This window comes from Camelina sativa, chromosome 14 (assembly GCF_030686135.1).
Source record: "Camelina sativa cultivar CO46 ecotype springtype chromosome 14, ASM3068613v1".
NCBI classification, from domain to species: Eukaryota; Viridiplantae; Streptophyta; class Magnoliopsida; order Brassicales; family Brassicaceae; genus Camelina; species Camelina sativa.
In genome coordinates, this window is record NC_141893.1 from 4,254,882 (window position 1) to 4,275,275 (window position 20,394).

Below are 20,394 nucleotides of genomic sequence, written 5' to 3' on the forward strand. Positions count from 1 at the left end.
GTTGAACTTCTGAAAAGACGGGACATTTTTTAAAACTTCAACTTTGACTGTTTCAAACGTTATTCATTTTCTTCGTTTTCATTTCTTGTTCTGATTGAATCATTAGATACAGAATAGCCATGAAGCAGCCCTGGTAATAAAAATATCTATTAGTAAAGAAATTTTCCAAATATCTTTGTTCACATGAAACAAGAGTACAAAGCCAAAAACAGAACCAAAGGTCCAAACTTTTTTTGTGAAAATAAGAAAGCTCTCAAAGCTCGTTTCCTTATTAAAGTAAAGAGTACAAAAGAGTATGGTTTTATGAAGTGAAGAAACAAAAAGAAAAGCTTTTGTCATTTCATATTGTTAAGCGTTGCTATCAAAAAAACCCATACAGTCCTTTCTTTTCTTTTGTTTGGTTCAAAGCCCTCCCTTTATGGCCGTTTTCAAGCACATGATAACTTTGTTCGTACAGTCAGAGTAAAAAAAACCATCTTTATCTTAGTCTCTCCCTCTCTACAGATGTCACAGTCACCTCTGTCACGGATTTGGGTACAGACGATTCACTCTTCTTTCTCTCTCTCTCTCTCTGGGTTTTAATTCAAAAAGCGAAGTTGGTTACCATTGTCTTGTACGATCGTATATTCCCAGTATGATTTGTTTTGACAGGGCAACTGCTGTGTATATATGCCAAACATCTCTCTTTCTCTTTCTCTCTCCTTACATCAATTTATAAGTAAGACCAAAAGAGACCACAAAAGATTCAGGCTTTTTTGTTTGGCTTTCCCTTGCTGTTGCAGAAGAGTGAGTGAGAGTGAAAGATATGATGATGAGAGGTGGTGAGAGAGTGAAGGAGTTTCTTCGACCCTTTGTCGATTCCAAAACTTGGGACTTCTGTGTTATCTGGAAACTTGGTGATGATCCTTCTAGGTACACACTCTCTCCTTTCTGGGTTTCTTTGTTTCGTTGTTCATGCAGCTATGTTACTGTTTCTTTTTAGTGAAAAAAGCTTCCATTTTTTTATCAATACTAATGAGTTTTCAAAGGATTGGGACATTTTGTTTTTGGCTCTGTTATTGGGTTCAGTTAAAAAGCTTCCATTTTTATCTATACTGATGGGTTTTTCATGCTTGTCGTTAACCTTGCTTTCTGGATTGGGACGTTTTGTTTTTTATTTGGCTCTGTTACTGGTTTCCTGAATCGCTTTGGTCTCAAAGTTTCCATTTTTTAGATTAATCCCTAACAATTTATTGCTCTGTTCTATCAATTTTTGAGATTTCATGGTGATTTGTGTTTTCAGTAGCACAGGTTTGACATACTGGTAATTTTTCTTGTTGTGTGCGTGTTTTTGTCTTTACCATCTACCTCTGGATTACCAAATTTTCAGAGTTTGAATATTATAAACTTCTTTGTCTGGTCTTGGTTTTGTCTTCTTCTCTCTGGCTTTAGTAAGTTTGTATTGATGAAAAACTTGTTTGATCTCTGGGTTTTATGATCTTCACAGTTACACCCTAGTTTCTTAAATCAGCCGGTAATTATTTTTAATTCCACATGATTTGCCAGGTTTATCGAATGGGTGGGATGCTGCTGCAGTGGTGGTTATGTTGATAAGAACATTAAGCTTGAAACCGCAGAAGGAACCGAGAGAAAACAGAAAGCTTTTTTCTGCAGAGATGAACACAACAAGCATCGTATAAGAACCTTAGCTTGTGAAGCTCTTTCTCATTTTCCTCTCTTCATGCCTCTCTATCCTGGGTATGTTTTAATCTTTTAAACCCATTTTGAGTTTATTGTTTCAAAAATGATATAAAAGCTTTCTTCTTAATTACAGGATTCATGGAGAAGTAGTGATGTCAAAATCTCCTAAATGGTTGGTTAATTCAGGTCCTGGATCTGAAAAGGTAAAAAAGGCTCTCTTCTTCAGCCTTGTTTTACTTGTTTGATCATAAGAACAGTCTGATCTGGATTGTTCTTGGCAGGACATTTTCAACACACGGGTTCTTGTTCCTGTGAGTGATGGTCTCGTTGAGCTCTTCTCCTTCAAAATGGTAAAAACATGTTAGCATGCATTTCTATAAAAAATCAGTCATTGGTTTTGGTAGTAACTTCGTAAAAAGTTGTCCTCTTTTTTGGTTGTTTCAGAAACCGTTTGACGAAACCATTGTTGATATGATTGTATCGCGTTGTAACGCCGTCTCTGAACCATTCCCTGAACAAAGGCTGCAATTTAGGATCACTCCTGGAGCAGAGGAGTCTATGAGTAGCGGTGTGAATCTCAGCTTTGAAGGTGGGGGCTCATCTAGCGTCTCCAATCACTCCAGTGAAACTCAGAATCGTTTTGGAAATCACCCGAATGCTCACTGTGGGGAATTACATAAGGAGGAACAAGCGCCATGTTTGGTAATGAACAAGGAGGATCCCGTGGTGCAAAACGCCATGGATTGTCAAGCTAATAAGAGGCTTCCTAAGGAACACTTCAAATCAAAGAATCTTCTTTCAGAGAGAAAAAGAAGAGATAAGATTAATCAGGCCATGTATGCTCTAAGAGCCGTAGTCCCTAAAATCACAAAGGTTACTTCTGAAACTCAATGCGGTTTCTGGATCACTCTTCTTGTGATCAATAGCCCTTTTGATTGGATTATAATATCCATTTCTTTATGCCTATATGCAGATGAACAAAATTGGAATTTTCACTGATGCGGTTGATTACATCAATGAACTGCTACTGGAGAAGAAGAAGCTTGAAGATGAACTTAAAGGAATCAACGAGAAGGAAGACAAAGAAATCGCTGCAGAGGAAGAATCTGCAATAGCTGATCCAGAAGCTGAAAAACTTTCCTCTAAACTCAACAAGAAAATGAAGAAAAACGAGGTATTATTCAAATATAGAGCCTCAAAATCAACCATATCTGACCTGTAAAATCCTACCAACTCCTCTGTTTCTGGTTTCTTTCAAGGTGAATCTTGAAGCCTACGAGATTGGTGAGCGAGATTTCTTGATTCGGGTTGGGCAGGAGCATAAACGAGGTGGATTTAAGAGGTTGATAGAAGCTGTAGACTCATGTGGACTTGAGATCATCAACGTCAACTTCACCAAACATGATCTCACAGCCATGACAGTTCTCAATGTCAAGGTAATAACTTGTTCACATATCCCATTGAATCTACACTTCAATCACAGATTCTTAAAATCTGATAAAAGTTTGAATTTTTTTAGGCGAACAAAGACGGAATTGCATCTGGAGATCTGAGAGATTCGCTGCTCAAGATGATGATGAATCAGACAATCGATATGAAAACATAGTACATAACCCCAAAAAAGATAGGTCAAATATTTTGTTTGCTTCAGCCACAAGTTACTACTGAGATTTTGATTCTCACAAGCTTTTTGGTGACAAATTTACATTTTGAAACTATATATGTTCTTCTGGGTACTGGTTTCGAGTTCGTTAAGATATTTTCTTTAAAAATTCCTAAAGGGTCCCAAAGAACCCAGAAAACAAAAAAACACAACAACTTCCGTAAATGATCGGTTTCAGCGGTTCCGGTGAGTTGTGTTGAAGGCTCGGCTCTCAGATTCATGGCTAGTCGTGTAGTCTTGGCTTGGGTAGTAGCCAGAGTTAGTATTACCGAGATCCGAGGAATCCTCAGAGGCTCGTCTGAAAATTCGAATCTCATTACTGTATTGACCCGAGTTGTAGACCGTACTTTGACCGACTTTAACTCCGTTTGTCAGATCCGACAAGTCTTCTCGCGTGTCCAGAGCTCTTACCACCTGCGAAAAAGGGGACACTCTGAGTCGTTCAGAGGGTTTTGTTTCTCTCTATGAAGCTGTGTTTATTACGGTAGAGACGTAGAGTCAAGTATTTCTATTTCTGACCTGAACCATACGAGGTCGTTTTAGAGCTGAATGCCTAACGCAAGACGCTGCCGTTTCGATCATTCTATAGACTTCACCTTCAATGTAATGCATCTCCAGCCGTGGATCCACTACTTCGCTGATGTCACCTTTTTCAATGGCCTCGATTAATCGTGGACGTGCCTGCCAAAACACAAAAATTATTGTATTTCATTTTGTAACGTAACTTGATATATCTACAAAGGAAATTAAAAAACTAAAATACCCATTCAACGAGACTCTCTTCACCCAAAGGTTGAGATGTATCAACAGGTTTGCGACCGGTTATGAGTTCGAGCAGCACAACTCCAAATGAAAACACGTCTGATCGATCAGTTAGTTTTCCACTTGAAGCATATTCTGGAGCTAAATACCTGTATGTATTCATATGTAATAAACATGATGATCATCCTAACATTATGATAACAATTTTTGGAATCGGTTTAAAAGAGAATAGTGAAACACTGTATAACATTTATCATATTTGGAAAAAATGATGTCATCCAAATGTTTTAGTGATATTCACCATTTTTAAAAATAAAAACGAACGTTGTGAAATCACGTACTATAATTTTAGAAGATATGTATATATTTGCACCAATAGGGAAATGAGGATCAAAAGCTCATATGTAAGGGAAAGTATTGGAATTGATTATTCGGTTTAGTAAATAGATTGGTTAGCTTAGTTGGTTAACTCAGATTAGATATTTTTATCTGTATATAACAACTCACATGTACAGTCCTTTGAGGCATTGAATAAAAGAAGAAAAGTTTTTGGAACTTTCTGTAACAAACTTTTCTCATCTCTTCTTCTATCTTTGATCGTAATATGGTATCAGAGCTATCAAGCTCAGATCTACTCTGATTTCGATCTCTTTTCTTCGTTTTCGAGCTCGATTCTTCATCCCATTTGTTCGTTACAAGCATCGATGGTGACTGTTGCTCGAGCCTCTCAGAAACCAGCTCGTTTGAAGACTTCGACGAGCTCAGCTACACGGAAGTCGTCGCGATCTACTGGCGTTGTTGTTTCTCCTCTGATCTCTCCTTCAGCAGCTGGATCTCAAGCTATTGAAGCTTCGCGAGCTGAACCAACACCAAATTTCATGGATCCGACTCATTCTCCGTTTTTTATGCATAGTGCTGATCATCTAGGTTTTAATATTATTTCTATTCAACTTGATGGAACAAATTATGATGACTGGAGTGAAGCTGTGCTGATAGCTTTAGATGCAAAGAACAAGATAGGTTTTATTGATGGAACCTTATCTAGACCACTTGAATCAGATAGCAATTTTCGTCTATGGTCTAGATGTAATAGCATGGTCAAAGCTTGGTTGTTGAACTGTGTGTCTCCTCAGATTTATCGCAGTATCCTTCGTATCCGTGATGCTAGCTCTGTATGGCGTGACATTTATGGTCGTTTTCACATGACCAACTTGCCACGCACATACAATCTGACTCAGCAGATTCAAGACTTACGCCAAGGTACCATGTCTCTCTTTGAATACTTTACTCAGTTGAAAATACTGTGGGATCAGCTAGATAATACAGAGGAGTTGGATGAGCCTTGTATTTGTGGTAAGGCAGCTAGATGGCAGAAAAAGGTAGAGAGATCAAAGACAGTTAAATTCTTGGCAGGTTTGAATGAATCTTATGCAATTGTGAGAAGACATATCATTGCTAAGAAAGTGCTTCCTTCACTTGTGGAAGTTTACAACATTCTTGACCAAGATGATAGTCAAAAGAATTTCTCTCCCACCATTGCTCAGCCAGCTGCGTTTCAGGTTTCAGAAATGACTTCGATGGTTAATGATACTTCTGCAGAACCACAAATGATTTGCTATGTGCAGAATGGACCTAATAAAGGATGTCCTATCTGCTCATTTTGCAACAAAGTTGGTCACATTGCAGAGAGGTGCTACAAGAAACATGGCTTCCCACCTGGATACAAAGGCAAGATTTCTGATAAGTCACAGAAGCCGCATATTGTTGCTGCTCCGGTTGCCATGATATCAACACATGTTTCTTCAAATGACAAAGTAAAAAGTTTGATTGGCAATCTTACTAAGGATCAGATTCAACACTTTGTGGCTCTCTTCAGTGCAAAGTTGCAGACACCTTCTACCTCTACTAACACTGATGCAGGACCATCCCATTCTGCGGTTGATCACACTGGTATCTCTTTCTCACCTTCTACCCTTTACTTTGTTGGCATCCTGGCAGTTTCTCAACATATTCTTTCAAGTGGAACATGGGTGATTGACTCTGGTGCAACTCACCATGTTTCATATGATCGAAACAGTTTTATCTCACTGGATACTACTATTGAAAGCTATGTCAATCTGCCAACAGGATCAACGGTTAAAATCAGTGGTATAGGGAAAATAAGACTTAACAGTGACATGATTCTCTGCAATGTTCTGTTTATCCCTGAATTTCGCTTGAATCTGATCAGCATCAGCTCTTTGACATCCAGTTTAGGTTCCAGGGTGATTTTTGATCCTTCTTGCTGTGAAATACAGGATCTTACCAGGGGGTCGACCATTGGACAAGGTAGAAGGATTGGAAACCTCTATGTGCTAGACACAACCCCTCCACCTCCATCAGTCTCAGTGAATGCAGTGGTGGACATTAACATGTGGCACAAGAGGCTTGGACACCCTTCTTATTCACGACTGGATGCTATATCAGAAGTTTTGGGAACATCAAGGCACAAGAATAAAGGCTCAGCTTACTATCATATTTGTCATTTGACTAAGCAAAAGAAGTTGTCTTTCTCCTCATCAAACAATCTATGTAATTCGACCTTTGAGTTGTTACATATTGACTTATGGAGACCTTTTTCAGTGGAAACTGTTGATGGATATAAGCATTTTTTGACAATAGTGGATGATCATTCACGTGCTACATGGGTTTATCTTCTCAAAACTAAATCAGAAGTATTGAAAGTGTTTCCAGCATACATTAAACAAGTAGAGAATCAGTATAACGTGAAAGTAAAGGCAGTAAGATCAGATAACGCTCCAGAATTGCGGTTTACTGAGTTTTATAGAGAACATGGGATCACCTCTTACCATTCATGCCCAGAAACACCAGAGCAAAACTCTGTTGTGGAACGCAAGCACCAACATATACTAAATGTAGCAAGGGCTCTCATGTTTCAGTCTCAAGTCCCTTTAGCCTACTGGGGAGATTGCATTCTAACTGCAGTGTTTCTTATTAACAGAACACCCTCTGCTCTGCTCTCAAATAGGACTCCTTTTGAAATCCTCACTGGTAAGAAGCCTGTTTATGATCAGATTAAGACTTTCGGTTGTCTTTGTTATGGATCTACTTCTCCAAATCAGAGACATAAGTTTCAACCTCGATCAAAGGCTTGCGTCTTCCTTGGTTACCCTGCTGGTTATAAGGGTTACAAGATAATGGATTTGGAGACTAACAGAGTTTTTATATCTAGAAATGTTGAGTTTTGTGAAGAGGTGTTTCCCTTGGCAAAAGAGAGCCAATCTGACTTGTCTGCTGAAATGATCACATCGATGGATTCTTTGTCTCCAGGTAATAATTTTTCAATTCCTTCTTCACAACCCTCTCCACCAACACAAATTTCTTTATCTCATCGAGCTAAGAAACCTCCTGCTCACTTAAAAGACTATCACTGTTATTCCCTTGATAGTGATGTCGCTTTTCCCATTTCATCTTATCTTTCCTATTCCAAACTTTCTCCCTCACATTTGTCTTACATTAATCATATCACTCAAATTCCAATCCCTCAATCATATTCTGAGGCAAAGAATTCCAAAGAATGGTGTGATGTTGTAGATTCGGAGATTGGAGCTATGGAAAGAACAAACACTTGGGATGTTACAAGTTTACCTAAAGGGAAGAAAGCAGTGGATTGTAAGTGGGTTTTCACGTTGAAGTTTCATGCTGATGGGAGTCTAGAGAGATACAAAGCTTGCTTGGTAGCTAAGGGTTACACACAGAAGGAAGGGTTAGACTATAATGAAACTTTCTCTCCTGTGGCTAAAATGGCTACTGCGAAGTTGCTTTTGAAGATCTCTGCATCAAAGAAATGGTTTCTTAATCAGTTAGATATTTCCAATGCCTTTTTGAATGGTGATTTGGAGGAGGAAATATATATGAAGTTGCCGGAGGGATATGCTGACATTAAGGGGGACCAATTGCCTAAAAACGCTGTTTGTCGCCTCAAGAAATCGATTTATGGTCTAAAACAGGCATCTCGGCAATGGTTTTTGAAGTTCTCTACTTGTCTCCTACAGCTTGGTTTCATTAAAGCTCATGGTGATCACACTTTATTTGTCAAACATGGAGAGAGTGAGTTTTTGGCAGTTCTTGTCTATGTTGATGACATTGTGATCGCGAGTACAATAGAAACATCAGCTGCTCAGTTGACAAATGTTCTCAAACTCTGTTTCAAACTGCGAGAACTTGGTCCTTTGAAGTATTTCTTAGGCTTGGAAATTTCCAGGAATATTGAGGGGATTTCTATATGTCAACGCAAATATGCATTGGAGTTACTCTCTTCTACTGGTATGTTGGCCTGTAAACCAGCTCCTACTCCAATGATTCCCAACTTAAAGCTTTCCAAAACATCAGGAGAGTTACTCGAAGATAAAGCAATGTACAGAAGTCTTGTTGGGCGTTTGATGTATATAACCATAACTCGGCCAGATATCACATTTGCTGTGAACAAGTTATGTCAGTTTTCATCAGCTCCACGTTCTGCTCATCTCATTGCGGTTTATCAGGTTCTTCAATATATAAAAGGCACTATTGGTCAAGGTCTCTTCTACTCTGCAGATTCTGATCTCACCCTAAAAGGATTTGCAGATGCTTCTTATGGCTCTTGTCCAGACAGTAGAAGATCCACAACCGGTTTTTCCATGTTTTTGGGCTCTTCACTCATTTCATGGTGTTCGAAGAAACAGCCTACTATTTCAAGATCTTCTGCAGAAGCGGAATATAGAGCTTTAGCTTTGGCTTCATGTGAAATGGCTTGGCTTGCTATTTTGCTCTCTGATTTGAAGATTGATACAGGGTCAATCCCGATTCTCTTCTCCGATAGTACCGCTGCTATATACATTGCTACCAATCCTGTTTTTCACGAACGGACTAAACATATTGAGATTGACTGTCACACCGCCCGTGAGAAGCTAGATAAGGGCCTCTTGAAGATGCTTCATGTTAATACAGAGGATCAAGTGGCTGATATTCTTACCAAACCTCTATTCCCCGATCAGTTTCATCATTTACTATCCAAGATGAGTGTTCATAACATATATATCTCATCTTGAGGGGGACTATTGGAATTGATTATTCGGTTTAGTAAATAGATTGGTTAGCTTAGTTGGTTAACTTAGTTGGTTAACTCAGATTAGATATTTTTATCTGTATATAACAACTCACATGTACAGTCCTTTGAGGCATTGAATAAAAGAAGAAAAGTTTTTGGAACTTTCCGTAACAAACTTTTCTCATCTCTTCTTTTATCTAAACGAAAGCGACTAAACTACAAAGTTTTCAGTATAAAATTGTTTTTTTTTTAAGTTGGTTATATTTTAAAAAGGAGAAATGACAGTACCCAAATGTGCCCATGACACGCGTTGATATGTGGGACTGTGCAGTATCGTTCAGTCTGGCAAGTCCGAAGTCTGCGACCTGTTACGTATGGAGCAAATCAAAATCCTCTCGGTGAAGAACATCACAATCAGAATACAGAAAATCATACTAATTTTTTTTTTTTTTTTTAAGACAGTAAAATAGAAGAAAAATAAATAACTAAAATATTGACTTTGCCTGAGCTTCGAATTCATCATCCAACAGAATGTTTGACGATTTGATGTCCCTATGGATAATCTTCGGGTGACCTATTATGCAATTCATAAAAGAAAGTTCAGCTTGTAACATTTGTTTTCCTTTAACTATATATAGCTTTTATACCTAGGAAGCTAGGAAATATATTCATATTCCATTAGGAAGATAATTATTAAAAAAAAAATGTAAAGGGTATACTCACAATCTTCATGTAGATAAGCAAGACCTTTGGCTGCGCCTATTGCAATCCTGACTCTTCTACTCCATTCCAGAACTGGCAAGTCTTTGCCTGACAATAACAACATAAGACAATATTAGTAACAAAATAACTCCCCCGACCGGTTTAACTATAGTAGATTAGTCTCTATTTCCGCTCAAGAGTGTCCTATCAATAATTATGAAGATGTACCTAGGAAGACAAATTTAAAATGTCTAACACAAGTCTAAATCCAAAATGCAATTCTCATATATATAATCAACGGTTTTGAAGAAATTAAGAAAAATATATAGTTTTATGAAACACAAATAGAGATTGTATTGTAAGAGAAAGAACGTACCATGTAAATGGTAATCCAAAGTATTGTTGGGGACAAACTCATAGATGAGGAATCTATGTTGTTCAGAGATGCAATAACCAACAAGAGACACCAAGTGCCTATGATGCACCCTGCTAATGATCTCTACTTCAGCTTTGAACTCTCTATATCCTTCTGCGCTGACCGACTTTAGCTGTTTGATCGCCACTGTCTTTCCCTCATAAAGGATGCCCTTGTAGACACACCCGAACCCACCTTCTCCTACCACAAATCTCTTGGAAAATCCTTCCGTTATTTGGCTTAGCTCTTCAAAGGTGAAAATGATCTTTGAAGTCCCTAATACTGCGGAGTCAGGTGTTGTTCTACCAGGTTTTGGGTTCCCGAGACTGTTAGTATCTGGTGATGAGTTTTGCGCTGAGTTGTTCCCATGTCCAGGTTTATGCCTATACTGAATGAATTCCTCTGCGACAAGAACAAGGGTCAGGAGAACAAAACTAGAACGAAAAAATCAATAACAAGAGCATGCAAGAAACAAGAATCAAACAAGGTTAAGACAAGAATCATAACAACATGTCAAGAAACAACAACAAAGAATCAAAGAATCAAGAATCAAGAATCAAGAATCAAGAATCAAGAATCAAGAGCTAGACCGAGGCAAAGAACGAAAAGTAAAAATTTTCTTACCTGTATTTACAGAGACATTAGCAGGTGGCAAATACTGGTTAGAGCGGGGAGAAGAAGAACCTTTCTTTTGTTTCCTCCTAACAAAGAAAACGGCAGCAACGAATAAAATGACTAACACACCTGCGATCCCAATACCGATCATTGTCTTCTCGGTGTAATTATGTTGTTGTCCATTTCCGTTACTATTCGCATTATTGCTATTAGAGCCTTCAGAATTGTTATTGGAGCCGGAGAGGGAAGGAGGGGACGAGGGTACACGATTTAATCCTCCTGCCAAAAGTGAATCCAACGGCTGTGGAATATTAGGGTTTAGGGGAATCACCGGAGGCAATAAAGATGTAAATGGAGGAGACCCTTGGCTACCGGAAACTTCCCCAACAGGCGGCGAAAAGGGAGTAAAAGGGAGAGACGGAGGAGAAATAGGGTTGTTAATGGGGTTTTGTGGTTCACCATTGTTAGGTCTTGTCTCCGGTTGCTGAGTAACTACGGTAGGAGGAGGAAGAAAAGAAATAGGAGGAGACTGAGGCCTTGGCAAAGGAACTACCACTGGAGAATCTCCGCTTGGGGTTGATTGAGGCGGGGGTTGAGGCTGAGCAGGTGAAGGAGGTGGAGTTATAGAAGGTGGAGGGGAATTAGAAGGAGGCGTTGGAGGTGGAGTTGTATTAGGAGGTTGATTCGGTGGTGGGGGAGCAGCCGTTACGGGCGGGGGAGATGATTGTGAGCCGCCACCGCCACCCTCTGGGGGTGGAGGAGCAGGAGGTGACGTAGCTGGAGGCTGTGTCGTCTGGGAATCGGCAGTGGTTTTCTGATCAGTGAATCCTCCGACATTTGTCGGCTGTGCTACAAACGGGGAAATCTTCTTTCCGATCAAATCTGCTTGTTGCTGGACTCTGTCCATTTCTATTCACCCTTTTTGTCTTTATCTTTCTCTCCTTTACATGTTTGAATTTGCTCTTAAAGAGGCTCCTTGTGGAACAAGAAAGGGACTATTTATTTTGGGATCCAACCAAGACGGATTTAAATTCCTCAGAGATCCACGATTCTAAATTTTAAAAACAATGTATCGGTTTCTCAAGATTATGTGTTTATGGGGTCACCAGGATTTGTGGAAATTAACAAAAGAAAGAAAAATAAAAAATCTAGGCCAATAGGGTTTCTTGCATAACAAGGAAGATAGGAAGAGGATAGATTTTTTATCAACTCGAATCAGATTTTGTTGGTTTGATGAATTTTTTTTACTTGGATATTTTTTTGTTTCAAGTCGTGATTTCTTTTTGGGTATAAAAATAGAAAGTCTCTCATATCTCAACAATTGAATTCTAAAAATTACTAAGAAAATAGGCTAAAAATTCACTTGATTGTTTTATTTTTATTTTTACAGTAAATAATTGTAGGAAAGAAGAGTACCAATATCTAGAAGATTTACCATTCACCTTCATTGTCGGGAATGCCGCGTACGTTAATCTTTCTAAAATATATTATTATTTTCTCTTAATAAAGTGTCTGATTCTATTAATTTTTTTTTTAAATGTCTGAAGAAAGAAATCAAAATCCGGTTTAGAATAACATAGTATAATTTAAGCTCTTCCCATGAAATATTATTGGTCACGGACCTCACGGTGAAACCCTTAACGCATTATAACTTCAAGTGGTATTTGGAAGAGAGTTGGGTAAATAGAATCTCAGCACACACGTTATGATATTGACCATAATTTCTTCAGGGAGTTATTATTGCAGGTTTAAATATTATAAGAAGAAAACAAATCAAATAAACCAGTTTACCTTGTAAAAGACCAGAGATGTGAAATTTTTTACTCATTAGAAAGAAAAAAAAAAAAAAAAAAAAAGATGTCTTATGACTAGAAGAATTCAAATTCAAGAAGGGTAAGCAAAAAGGAAACATAATGAATGTTCAACATGAAACAAATCAATCAGGTGTCTTAAACCACAAGAGATAAAGTTGACTCCGGAGAAGAATCTTTCAATCCCCTCACCAAAAATATCTGGTCGATATAACCTCAAGCCTGCGATTCAAGTAAAAGAAAGAGCCGAAATCAAACGTCAAGATAATTGCTCTAATCCACTAGAGTAGGAATGAAATCAGTCAACTAACAGAGTCAAAAAAATGTTCATGACCTGAACCAAATAAGTCTATCAAATCAAAATTCTGAAAGTCTTACTTTGCTAGCAATGTTGTTGGAAAGCCAATCCAGACCTTCATAGAGCCCTTCACCGCTGGTTGCGCATGTGCTTTGGATGTACCTGGAAAGAGAGAGCAAGCAATGTGTTTGTCAAGTTATGCAATAGTACATAACAAATCCTCCTGGCCGGGTTTAAATTATAAATTACCAGTGGCGTTGCCGGAGAGAGTGAAGGCCAAGCTTATCAGTTATCTCAGCAGCATTCATTGCGTTTGGAAGATCTTGCTTGTTGGCAAACACAAGCAGTACTGCATCCCTCAGCTCATCCTGCAGTTACAAATCACCAAAAGGACAAACTTATTAGGGATTAACACGTGAAAACATGTAACATAATTATGTAGCATCAAAAACATACTTCATTCAACATCCTGTGAAGTTCATCTCTCGCTTCAACAACACGGTCTCTGTCATTGCTGTCAACCACAAATATCAGACCTTGAGTGTTTTGGAAGTAGTGTCTCCACAAGGGACGGATCTGTAAGAGAGAATACGTTGATAAATGTTTCCTCTTTCTTCAGTCTTTCCAAAGAGGTTTTTGCAAACACCATAACATAGTACAAACCTTGTCCTGACCCCCGACATCCCAGACTGTGAAGCTGATGTTCTTGTACTCAACCGTCTCCACATTAAACCCTGTACAACAATTTATTTAGCAAGTCTCATTGTCTAACTAAGTTAAACTCTAACCACTCGTTCAAGTAGTATTTGTAATCCACCAGTTGACATTGTTTCAAAAAAGTTGCATTCTAAGCCAACAGAGACAATTAGCGAGAAGAATAAAATGATCCCTTCTTGCTAGTTTTCTGAAACAAAACTAAAGTATTGGCCTACAAATCCAATTCAGACTACCAGGATTTCAAGTAACCCTAAAACAACACCTTATGTGAGAATTACATGGAAAAGAGGCCACACTGACACAAGCATCTTAACAACAGACAGATGTAAATATCCAACAGGCTAAGCAATTCAATTGATCTGATAGAAGTAAAAAGGAGAAAGTATGCCTGGTTAGAAGACTTACCAATGGTGGGAATGGTGGTTACAATCTCACCAAGCTTGAGCTTGTACAAAATGGTAGTCTTACCAGCAGCATCGAGACCCACCATAAGGATCCTCATCTCCTTCTTGGCAAAAAGCCGGCTGAAAAGCTTCGCAAATGAAAGCCCCATTTTCCTTCAACTGTTGATCCTGAAATGTCAAAACATCACACTCCCATAAACAACAATTTCGCAAACTCAACATTGTTTCTCCATTCCTAAAAATTGTTCCTTTTTACACCAAATTAGATTGAATGCATCTATAACGCAACCATAGTAACACAAAAAGCATTCAAATATAGTCAATCGGATAAATTCAACACCAAATACAAAAAACAAAAAAAACTCTTTTTTCTTACTCTTGTGCATAATTAAGATTCAACATGGCCTCTTCTATTACATGGATCCACTTAATGAGAGATCAGAAACTTTTTCATTACTCAACAATTGTATCAAACACATATCGATCACGATTACATGATGGAATTGTAACAAAGCCTAATCTGTATCCCAAGATACACGATTGTTCAACTACAATCTAACGAAATAACGAAACGAGATTCAGTTTTCTCCGAAACATAACAACTCAGATACTTAAGATAACTTTCTCAAGGAAATCAGAATATGCAAGATCCAGAAACCCCTAAAAGAAGCAAGACGAATCTGAAAGCTTTGGAGCTTTACCTTTCGAAAATTGAAGGGATCTAAAGCGAGCGACAAGCTTTCAAATCAGCAGCACAAGACTTGATTTTGTGATTGGAAAAAAATTGGTACTTTGTGTTGATTTGTGATTTGTGATTTGTAATTGTGAATTTTCAACTTTCACTAGCACCCCTCCTATTATTGTTTAGTATATTAAAGCACCCACAAATTTTATCTATTTCTTAAAAATAACCCCTAATATTTGTAAATTGCAAATCAATCTTTAGTTCAACTTCAATGTTGCAGTTCAGTATCAATATAGATGAGATCATCACTTGGTATTGGTTAACAAGGTGAGGCATTAATTCAAGTTGAAAGAGACATCATTTTAAGAACTAAACATTAAATTCGTATCAAGTAGTTGTAGTAATAGTAGTAGGTTTATATAGGCTAAAGAAAGATATACATTAATCTACATTTTTGTTACTTGCAGAATCCGTCAACACACATCGTGATCGGACTCATGAACCTTGTTTCTCGGAGGCTTCCCAATCTGTAAACAATCAATGGGAGGAAGAGTTGGAGTGCCGAGCTCACCAAATGTCTGCCAGCAAAAAGGATCATACATATGATACCGTTCTTGAACCGGTTTAAGCTCAATTGAAGATAACTGCACATCAACGCACGGGAAGCTATCGCTGCAAGCGAAATGCACCGGTTTCAAGGTGTAAGTTCCTTTTATCCTCTCGTAAGTCACTCCTTCCACTGCAACCGCTGATGTCTGGTTCTTGCATTTGCTATGGTCGCAGTAGAACTGGTCTATCACTATTGGAAGCTGGACTTCGTTGAGTTGAATGTTTGAGAAGAGTATCCCTTTCACGGATCCTACTCCTCCTTGCCATGTCTTGATCCGGACACCTGTCATCGTGTTGTGCATCGCTACATCTCGCACTGTTATGTTCGAGACGCAGGCTTTTGTGCCTTCTTTGCCGAGACTACCAATGCTGATCCCGTGGCCCGGTCCACAGTTCACATTGTGCACGTACACATTCGAGCAACCAGTTTGTATCGAGATGCAATCATCTCCTGCACAAGTATCAAGAATTCAGGATTCATCATCATTCAAGATTCAAGATTCAAGACTTTGAAGTACATACCGCAAGCGAGAGTAGCACTATGAATGAGGACATCTTTGGTGTTCTGGAGGTGAATACCATCAGTGTTTGGACTGTCACCAGGTGAAGAAACGACAATGTCATGCACCGAAACCCCTACGCAGTTATCGAATTTGAGATGACATTGAGGACTGTTTTGGATAGTTATACCAGTCACTTCCACGCCTAGACTCCCAGAGAATCTCAGTGCCTAAACGAAACAAGAAACACAACACAGTAAAAAAACCAATTATGCTTAAAATATCACAATACGTACAAAACCTCTGTTTTGCTTTTTCATTTCTCACCGTTGGTTTGATGCTTGGCATTCTCCCATCAAGCTCACTTCTTAACTGTCAAATGTAAAACAGAACAGAGTTTGATCATAGATGAAGATTTGTGTAAATGAGACAATTAATGAAGAAGAAGAAGGGAGATGAATTTACCGGCATTGGAGGGTGTTTGTGAGTAGAATTGTACAAAGGGACGATGAGTTTGGTCTCACCATCAATGAAAGGGTAATCTTGTTGCCACCAACCAGAGCCTCTTCCATCAATGACACCTTTCCCTTGTACTTTAATTCCTTTCAGTTTTGTGAAATCAATCCACCACATTAACCCTTTTCCCCATGACTTTGAATCCGTTGGAGCTATGATCGTACCATCAAGCTACAATACTCATAGTACAAAATTTAGATTTCTTAACACTAAACAGAATACACTTTTTCTTTTTAAAAAACATCAAATTCTCACCTGAAACACAATGTTAGCTTGACAATAAGGACCAGAGAATGAGATTGGACCAACAAGGAAAGTGTATTCAGGTGGTACGATCATCATCGATGCCTCAGTTTTGCAAACCGCCGCCCAAGCCGCTTCAAACGCCTGCAAATTAACATTATGAAACTCTGTTTAATTATTTTCATTAACTAAACTAAAAAAACCCTAATCGCCCATTTGTTCTACAGAGCTATTACTATAGTTATTGAGGCTTGTGACTTATGGTCCCATTTGCAATCTGTTATTTCTGTTGTCACTAACTTTATATTCGTTTGTCTTTTTATTTTTGGCGCAATGTAATAGTTTGGAGAGAATAAATAAAAAAGTTAGGTGACTTTTACAGACAGAGAAAACTTTTTCTGAGCTCTGTTTTTTTTAATTTCCTTGTTCTGTCTCGTGTTGTCTCAGTGATCTCTCAACTGTAATTTTCTTTTTGATAAAAAAAAGTATTCTCATGAAAAGGAAATATAAAATGCTCTAATTAATCAAATAGACACAACCACTAGGATTAAAAAACTGTACGGGTAACGAAATTAAATTAGCTTTTGAATTGTACCTTAGTGTCATCACATTTGCCATCACCCTTTGCCCCAAAGTCCATCACGTTGAAAACTTGAGATCCCTTTAGCGGCGGAAGAGGTGGTGGTTGGACTTTAGGTGGCCGTGAAACCACCGGAGGGTTATTGTCGTTAGCTTTTGGCGGCGTTTTCTGCTTCGGTTTCGGTTTAGGTTTAGACTTGTGGTGATGGTTGTTGTGAGAACTATGGTGACTGTGCCCATGGCTCTTCGGTTTCTTGGTTGACAAGGAATCAGACAAGTCAGAAGAGCCTCTGCGGTTATGTCTCCAATGCCTTCCTCTTCTAGCAATGCAGGTCTCTAATGTTACAGACCAGACCAAAACCGCCATTAGTATCATCATCGTGATGCTTCTCACACTTAAACTTCTTCTCATTATCATTTTTGTTGTTGTTGTTGTTGTCTAAACGAAGAGTGTTGTGAGACGAAAAAAAAAAACGAAGAGTGTTGTGGTGGTTGAAGAGACTAAGAAAGAGACTTTGGTTTTGGTTGAAGAAAGAGAAGGTTTTTGATGAGATTTATATAAGGAAGCAGTCCAAGAATGTAGAGAGGCTCACGGGTTTTCAATATGGGAAGTTTATTTTATAATCGAAAACGATACTGTATCAATAATGTCCTTTATTTTCCATATTGTTGATTAGTTACTTATCATTATATAAAAAGATTACTAAACAAACGAATAAATCTAAGCTATGTACAATTTATCCATATATGACAATAGGACCATTATGTTTGATTTTAGTTGGATAATGATGATATTGACAGTGATATACTCGTGAATTAGTATTTGGAGCTTAGTTTATTTATGGGTAGAAATATTGACCGTAGGTAAAAAAGTTTTAGTCTTACACCCAATCAATCGGTCAAAACCTGAATTGTGGAGTAACTGTGTATGAGCAAGGGATGATATACTGATATGTATGCCACGTGGAAATAAATGGTTGGTTAAAAGCTCATCTAATTTGGTTGCCATTACACACATGTATATCTGAACACATGTAATTGCCTGACTGTTGTATATGAAGCACCGTGAAGTGGGGATTCTTATAATGTGGTGTATATTCAATTTTAGGCTCTTGCGTTTTGTTTAATTTGAGTATATATGTACGTATAGATGGATACAAGCATGTGTGTATGCAAGACATGCATGTGTTGGATCTGTCGTATTAACATTATAAGAGTGTCGTATGATTTTCATATTTACTGTGACAGTGTGGTGTAGAAATTCAAGATGCCATGTTGAAAAAATGGACATTTTAAAAATATTGCAATCACTATTTTAAGAACACCATGCTTAATAAAGAGAAGAAAATATTTTATCAGAAAAAAAAACAGAAACAAAAGATTGGTAAAAATTTCCAATTAACTGATATTAGAAAATCTGCCTTCTAATAAAATAACTAACAATTAACACATTTTATTTTACTGAAACGCGATGATTAATCAAATTAGTATGAGATTTTCTCATTATCCCAAGTTGATAATCAAAATCTGTAACCAAAAAGGAGAAGTGGATAATTGAAATCTCAAAACTAGATTAAAATAAAAGAAATTGGGCAAATGAAATAAATGAACAGAATTAAAAAATTTGCTGAGAAACATTCTTTAAAAATTCTGTCTCGTTATAATTTTCTTACGAAATTAATATATTAAAACATATTGTATAATAAGAATATATATAAAACGAAAGAGACTCGTGAGTGGGTCTATATGTTGTCAATGGGGCACTGATTATAACATCTCTTTTAGTACTCACATGCACTACTTCACGGGCATTGCTTTTGTATTCACAGCTCCTCCAATCATTTTTTGTTTATTTAATTATATATTTCTCTCATTTTTTTTACTATTTTATATTTATGTCGAATCCATTCTAGATTAAATTTCATTTATTATTCAAGAAAAAAGACTGCTATTAAAGGAAAGAGCAAAAACAGAAAACAGAAAGTAACTGAAGCTTGTTTCTTTAGGTCCTCATATTTTTCTTTTACATTATTTTTTCTAATATATGTAGATACACTAACTATAATGAAAAATTTGAAACAAAATGTTGTCGACATTGTTTTTCATTTCTTTCTTCACGAGCTGTCGGCATTGTTTGTGAATAATTTGTTTGTTATTTTTGTATATCAAATAAATTACTTTGTTCGGCAATATTGTGCTATATATATATATATATATATATGGTAATCGTGAAATACTTTTTCGAATTGAGTGAACATATTCAATGGATTTGATGATTAAGATTAATAGAAATAAACCAAAGAAATTGTAACAAAATGATAGAATATATAGTACATGAGAAGAATGTAGGGTGCTCGGATTATATATAGTTCATATTCTGTTACATTTGTATTTTTTTTTTTCAAACGAAATAATTAGACGATCTTAACTTCACTTCTAAAATTACTCTCCTTTCTAATCAGAGCTAATAAATGGCTACGAGCTATTAATTAAACCACAGTACATTAAAGATAAGAAAATATTAAGACATTTGTTGATATATATATATTTGCAGTTATCAAGCATGTACGGATCATAAGCATAAACCATCTTTGGGATTCAGGAAAAGCTTTGTGCGCTCATAGTTTCACACCATTTCTCTGTCAAATAGAACTTAAAGTAAGGAGTAAATACAAAAGGATGCTAACTTCAACTGTCGTAAGGAAAAAAAATGAGTAAGTACTTGTTTTGTCCTAATAGAGAAAAAACATAAAATACAGAACTATATTATTTAATTTTCTTTCTGGATTTTTAGAATTATAATTATAAATGATGTTATTAATTATGGATTTACTATTCTGCAATAGTAAAGTATCATGTGATGAAAACATATATGTGATTCGACAGAGTTCCCCTTCTTGACAGCCAAAAAGCTGCTGGCTATGTATGAATATTTCTGATTCTTCAGTTTAAAATAAACAACAACAAAAAAGAATTATTTTTTTTTCTGAAAAAAAAAAGCATATTATTGTGACAAGAATATCATCACATGAAACGTTGATCGTGGTAGTCAACAAACAAATAAATTTCAAATGAATTGTTAGATTTAAAACATTGTTTGATAAAG

General features: G+C 37.1%; 4 protein-coding genes across 5 annotated transcripts; 1 reads left to right on the top strand and 3 right to left on the bottom strand.

Moving 5' to 3' along the window:
• Positions 1 to 136: 136 nt before the first annotated feature.
• Positions 137 to 3,452, top strand: LOC104739680 (transcription factor bHLH90-like). Of its 2 annotated transcripts, XM_010460118.3 has the most exons (9): positions 298 to 534; positions 783 to 912; positions 1,546 to 1,737; positions 1,814 to 1,883; positions 1,962 to 2,030; positions 2,125 to 2,553; positions 2,654 to 2,854; positions 2,940 to 3,116; positions 3,200 to 3,452. In XM_010460118.3, the coding sequence occupies exons 2-9, from the start codon at positions 806 to 808 to the stop codon at positions 3,284 to 3,286; spliced, it is 1,332 nt and encodes a 443-aa protein (XP_010458420.1). In that variant the 5' UTR covers positions 298 to 534; positions 783 to 805; the 3' UTR covers positions 3,287 to 3,452. The 2 variants fall into 2 exon arrangements, with proteins under 2 accessions (XP_010458419.1, XP_010458420.1); XM_010460117.3 differs by having other exon boundaries at positions 137 to 912.
• LOC104739679 (putative proline-rich receptor-like protein kinase PERK11) lies at positions 3,255 to 12,242 on the bottom strand. Its single transcript, XM_010460116.2, has 8 exons — positions 10,936 to 12,242; positions 10,273 to 10,713; positions 9,918 to 10,004; positions 9,698 to 9,768; positions 9,483 to 9,559; positions 4,107 to 4,254; positions 3,863 to 4,024; positions 3,255 to 3,757 (listed from the first exon to the last, which is right to left on the bottom strand). Exons 1-8 carry the CDS (start codon positions 11,831 to 11,833, stop codon positions 3,518 to 3,520), a joined length of 2,124 nt encoding a protein of 707 aa, XP_010458418.2. The 5' UTR covers positions 11,834 to 12,242; the 3' UTR covers positions 3,255 to 3,517.
• Positions 12,243 to 12,735: 493 nt separating this feature from the next.
• LOC104739682 (ADP-ribosylation factor 2-B-like) lies at positions 12,736 to 15,105 on the bottom strand. Its single transcript, XM_087485036.1, has 7 exons — positions 14,858 to 15,105; positions 14,158 to 14,324; positions 13,699 to 13,769; positions 13,492 to 13,611; positions 13,285 to 13,403; positions 13,116 to 13,197; positions 12,736 to 12,959 (listed from the first exon to the last, which is right to left on the bottom strand). The coding sequence occupies exons 2-7, from the start codon at positions 14,303 to 14,305 to the stop codon at positions 12,954 to 12,956; spliced, it is 546 nt and encodes a 181-aa protein (XP_087341162.1). The 5' UTR covers positions 14,306 to 14,324; positions 14,858 to 15,105; the 3' UTR covers positions 12,736 to 12,953.
• Positions 15,106 to 15,201: 96 nt separating this feature from the next.
• On the bottom strand, positions 15,202 to 18,033 carry LOC104739683 (polygalacturonase At1g48100). The gene is made up of 6 exons (XM_010460120.2): positions 17,305 to 18,033; positions 16,722 to 16,853; positions 16,416 to 16,637; positions 16,278 to 16,322; positions 15,973 to 16,180; positions 15,202 to 15,901 (listed from the first exon to the last, which is right to left on the bottom strand). The coding sequence occupies exons 1-6, from the start codon at positions 17,704 to 17,706 to the stop codon at positions 15,315 to 15,317; spliced, it is 1,596 nt and encodes a 531-aa protein (XP_010458422.1). The 5' UTR covers positions 17,707 to 18,033; the 3' UTR covers positions 15,202 to 15,314.
• Between the last annotated feature and the right edge of the window lie 2,361 nt (positions 18,034 to 20,394).